Source organism: Zalophus californianus, chromosome 8 (genome assembly GCF_009762305.2).
Source record: "Zalophus californianus isolate mZalCal1 chromosome 8, mZalCal1.pri.v2, whole genome shotgun sequence".
In the NCBI taxonomy this organism is placed as follows: Eukaryota; Metazoa; Chordata; class Mammalia; order Carnivora; family Otariidae; genus Zalophus; species Zalophus californianus.
The window spans coordinates 130,296,705-130,301,554 of record NC_045602.1 but is presented as its reverse complement, the minus strand read 5'-3'; the positions used below and the strand labels follow the sequence as shown (position 1 = coordinate 130,301,554).

The 4,850-nt window shown below is 45.9% G+C and overlaps 1 protein-coding gene across 1 annotated transcript; it reads right to left on the bottom strand.

The window, feature by feature from the left end:
- Positions 1 to 2,376: 2,376 nt before the first annotated feature.
- LOC113938517 (coiled-coil-helix-coiled-coil-helix domain-containing protein 2) lies at positions 2,377 to 3,193 on the bottom strand. The gene has a single exon (XM_035728920.1). The coding sequence runs from the start codon at positions 3,152 to 3,154 to the stop codon at positions 2,687 to 2,689; it is 468 nt and encodes a 155-aa protein (XP_035584813.1). The 5' UTR covers positions 3,155 to 3,193; the 3' UTR covers positions 2,377 to 2,686.
- Positions 3,194 to 4,850: the final 1,657 nt, after the last annotated feature.

Below are 4,850 nucleotides of genomic sequence, written 5' to 3'. Positions count from 1 at the left end.
GAAGGTTTTATTTTTCAGTAATCTCCACCCCAAAGTGGGGCTCGAACTCACAACCCCGAGATCAAGAGTCACACGCTCCACTGACGGAGCCAGCCAGAGGCCCCATATATACATTGCAATTTCTCGTTTCAGCTTTCATACTGCATACGCGGCCTTTTCCCATCTGAACAGTGCCATATTTCCCACATCTTTGAGCTTTTTGTTGGTGACTTTGTTGTTGAGAATGGCCCCCCAGTGCAGGGCTGAAGAGAGGGCTAGGGTTCCTAAACGGGAAGGCTGGCCTGTGCCTTAGGAGGCAAATCCTAGTGCTAATGAGGCTTCCTTCCAGCCTGGGTTCCTGTGATGTTGACCCTGAGCTCAATGTTAATGAATCAACTGTGCATATGAAATAAGGTGTCTTTCAACAGAGACACACATAAAACAAGGTTGTGTATTGATCAGTTGATGAAAATGTTGTGACCAGAGGCTCACAAGAACCTAACCCTGTATTTGTTCCAACAGCAATGGTTCAGAATTTGACAGTTCCGTGTTCACGACTTTATAGAACACAGCTACCCTGAATAAGGAGAATCAGTGTATGTGGCTAACTTGGGGGATGCCAATCAGAACACACCCCGGGTGTAACCCCCCTGGGTGGTACCCCCAGTTCCTACAAGTGAATTCCCGCTCAGAGCTGGCCCTAACAAGTACTTATTATATGTTGGCAAGGCTTATACTGCTGATCTTGTTTTCTCTTTCATGGCCTGAATTTTCAGTGAGTGTAAGAGGGGGACCAGAAAAATCCTCTAGGCTGTTTCTCGGGTACACCATACTAGTGAAACCTTGGCATGCAGAATAATGACAACAGCTAACACTTATTGAGTAGAAGGTAGGTTCTTGTAAGGGCTTTACCTGTATTTGCTCATAACCCTCCCAACCACTCTGTTAAGGGAGATCTTATTATTGTGCCCATTTTACGGATGAGGAAACTAAGGTTGTAAGAGGCTAAAAATACTGACACCACCTGTGGAGGATTTCAACCAGGTTTTGAATTCAGAGCCCATGCTCACAACCATGAAATCGTACTGCTGTCTGGTCCCTACACCCTCTTCCTCCCTCCCTGTCCTGTCACCCTGTGCCTTAGGCAGGTGTCAAACAGGAAGGAGCCCATCGGCTCTTTGCGTCAGGTTCAACGGTGCAAATTTGGCTTCCCAGAAGATCCTGAAGGCTGGCTTTCCAGAGGAGCTTCTGTAGAAAGAAAGGCTGTTGAATTTTCAAGATGTTCTTCTGCAGCAAAGATCAAATCACATATGACTAAATATGCAAGTGTCCCCTAATTCAGGTTATCAAATGTCTTCTTCTTTTTTTTTTTTAAGATTATTTATTTATTTATTCATGAGAGACAGAGAGAGAGAGAGAGGCAGAGGGAGAAGCAGGCTCCCAAGGAGCAGGGAGCCCGATGCGGGACTCAATCCCAGGACCCTGGGATCATGACCTGAGCCGAAGGCAGACGCTTAACCATCTGAGCCACCCAGGCATCTATGCCCAGAAATCCCCTGGGACTTGTCAGCATCTTAGATATTTATTAACCCCCAGTCTCTCTCCCTCCCTTCCTTCCTTTCTTTCCCTCTCTCTCTCTTCCTCCCTTCCTCCCTTCCTTTTTTTCTCAGAGAGCCCACACTAGGTGGGGGCAGGGAGAGGCAGAGGAAGAGAGAATCTTAAGCAGATGCCCCGCTGAGCACAGAGCCAGATGCAGGGCTCGATCTCACAACCCGGAGACCATGAGCCAAAATCAAGAGTCCGATGCTTAACCAACTGAGCCACACGGGCCCTCCTTTGAACACTATTTATAAAGTGCCTACTGGGTGCCAGGCACTATTCTAAAGAAGGAGTAATGGTGACCAAAACAGACACAGCACTGGCATTCAGAGCATCTAATAAGAGAGTCAAAATTTTAACAAAAATTTATACAAATCATTTAATTTTGCTTTTGAGCAGTGCCACGTTGGAAACACTCAGGAATGAAGGGCAAGGAGAAGGCTCATGTGGCTGTCACATGAGTAAAATGGTACTAGAGTGCAGCAAATGAGGTTGCAGATGTGAGCTGGGGCCAAATCACCGGGGGCCTGTGTAGCAGAAAATGCGGTCTTTCTCCTGACACAACAGAGAGCTAGCTATGAAAAGTGGAGGTTGTTTCCTCTAACACTTTTTTTTTTAAGATTTTTATTTTTATTTATTTGACAGAGAGAGAGCACAAGCGGGGGGGGGCGCGGCAGGCAGAGGGAGAGGGAGAAGCAGGCTCCCTGCTGAGCAAGGACCCCCCCCCCATTGCGGGGCTCGATCCCAGGACCCGAAGGCAGATGCTTAACCAACTGAGCTACCCAGGTGCCCCCTATCTTTTTTTTTTTTTTTTGGGAGAAAATCACTTTATTCTAATTCACAAATGAGAACATCACAAAAGGTGATTTAAGGAGGCACACAAATATCTGCCCAATCCCAAATTCAAACCATCTCAATGAACTTCTATACAGTAAGAACAACCTTTTTTATTCCAATTCTGAAGAAAGCTGTATTTAATGATGAAGGAGAAGCTTAACTGGTGGTTTTACACTTTATATATTCACCATTCACCATCAATTATATTTTTATGCTAAATTAACTTGGTTATGAGAGATGATTTTCCTTATCTTCAATTTGAACTTCTTGATTACGCTAATCCATTTGCAAATCTGCACTGTTTCAGCACCTCGCTGAAACCTTCACAAAGCTTCAGGTCACCCTGGTTCTGGGCACACTCCAGAAACTGTTTCATCTCATAGTGGCATGGGCCAAACTGCTGCTGCTCCTGGTATGCTGGCTGGGTTTCCTGAGGCTCCTGGTAAGTGATGTCAGGCCTTGAAGGCTCAGCATTGCCTCCTCCACTGAAGCCCCCAGTGATGGCATGACCTATCGTGTGCCCGACAGCAGAGCCCACAGCCACGCCAGCTGCAGTGGTTGCCATCTGGGCCATGAGCCCTGGCTGCCGGGGCACAGCAGCAGGTGAGCCAACAGCAGCTGGTGGAGCCGCTGCTGGAGGCTGAGCTGCTGGTGCTGGTCTAGGTGCCACTCTCATCTGAGGTGCCCGGCTGGCCGGAGGGGCCATGCGGGAGGTGCGGCTCCGACTTCCACGCGGCATGGTGACTTGCAGAGCAGCTCAGGGTCTAGAAATCCGAGATTCGGCCGCCCCCTATCTTTTTTAATTAAGATATAATTCAGGGGAGCCTGGCTGGCTCAGTCAGTAAAGCCCATGACTCTTGATCTCAAAGTTGTGAGTTCAAGCCCCACATTGGGCATAGAGCTTACCTAAAAATTATATATACGTGTGTGTGTATATATATGCACACATATATATATTTCACATACCATAAAATTCACCCTTTTATCTATATTTTTAGGTAAGATTTTATTTCTTTAGGTAATCTCTACCCCTATTGTGGGGCTGTAACTCACAACCTGAGATCAAGAGTCGTGTGCTCCACCAACTGAGCCCGCCAGGTGCCCCTAAAATTTGCCCTTTGAAAGTGTAAGATTCAGTGATTTCTTAGTAAATTCACAATTGTGCAACCATCACCGCTATTCTCATTTGAGAACATTTTCATCATTCTCCCCCAACCCCCACAAGAAACAGTACCTGACGCCCCGTTCTCCGCTCCCTCCAGCCCTTGGCAACTGCTAACCTAATTTCTGTCTCTACGGATTTGCCTATTCTGGACACTTCATGTAGATGGATTCATGCAGTATGCGGTCCTTTGTGTCTGGCTTTCTTTGCTCAGCATCATGTCTTCAGGGTTCATCCATGTTGTAGCCTGTGTCAGCACTTCATCCCTTTTTGTTTATTTTGTTGTTTCCACCAGTTTCTCTTTTTTTTGTTGTTGTTTTAGTTTATTTTTGTTTGTTTTGTTTTTTAAAGATTTTATTTTTAAGTAATCTCCACCGATGAGCCAGCCAGATGCCCCTACAGGATTGTTAAATACACGCCCGTTGTGGTACAGCAGATCCCAAGGACTTATTCATCTTCCAGGAATGAACCCTGTACCCACAGAATAGCAGCTCCCTGTTTTCCCCTCCTCCCAGGCCCTGGCAACCACCCTTCTACCTTCTTTTTTTTTTTTTTTTGAAGATTTTTATTGATTTATTTGAGAGAAAGCGTGAGCAGGGGGAGGGGCAGAGGGAGAGGGAGAGGGAGAAGCAGACTCCCCACTGAGCGCAGAGCCAGACGCGGGGCTTGATCCCACGACCCGGAGATCGTGACCTGAACTGAAGTCGGAGGCTTAACTGACTGAGCCACCCAAGCCTGCCTACCTTCCATTTTTATAAAGTTGATTCTTTTTGATACCTCATATGAACAGAATTATTTAGGGATGGCTTATTTCACTTAGCATAATGTCCTCTAGGTTCATCCCTGTTGCGGCCTGTGACAGAATTCCCTTCTTTTTTAAGACCAAGTAATACTCCAGCCTATGGATATACTACGTTGTCTTGATTCAAATGTCAGTGGATATCTGGGTTGCTTCCACATCTTGGCTATTGAGAATAATGCTGGAATGGAATGTGGGTGTGCAAGTATCTCTTCGAGGACCTGTTTTCAACTTTTTTGAATAAATACCGAGCAGTGAGATTGCTAGATTGTGTGGTAATTTGTTAAGGAAGTGTCATACTGTTTCTTACAGTGCTTGCCCCATTTTACAATCCCACCAATGGTGTGTAAGGATTTTGATTGCTTTGCATTCTTGCCAACACTGATTGTTTTCAGGTGTTTGGACAGTGACCATCCTAATGAGCATGAGGTGGTATCTCATTGTAGTTTGGATTTGCATTTTCTGATGATTTTC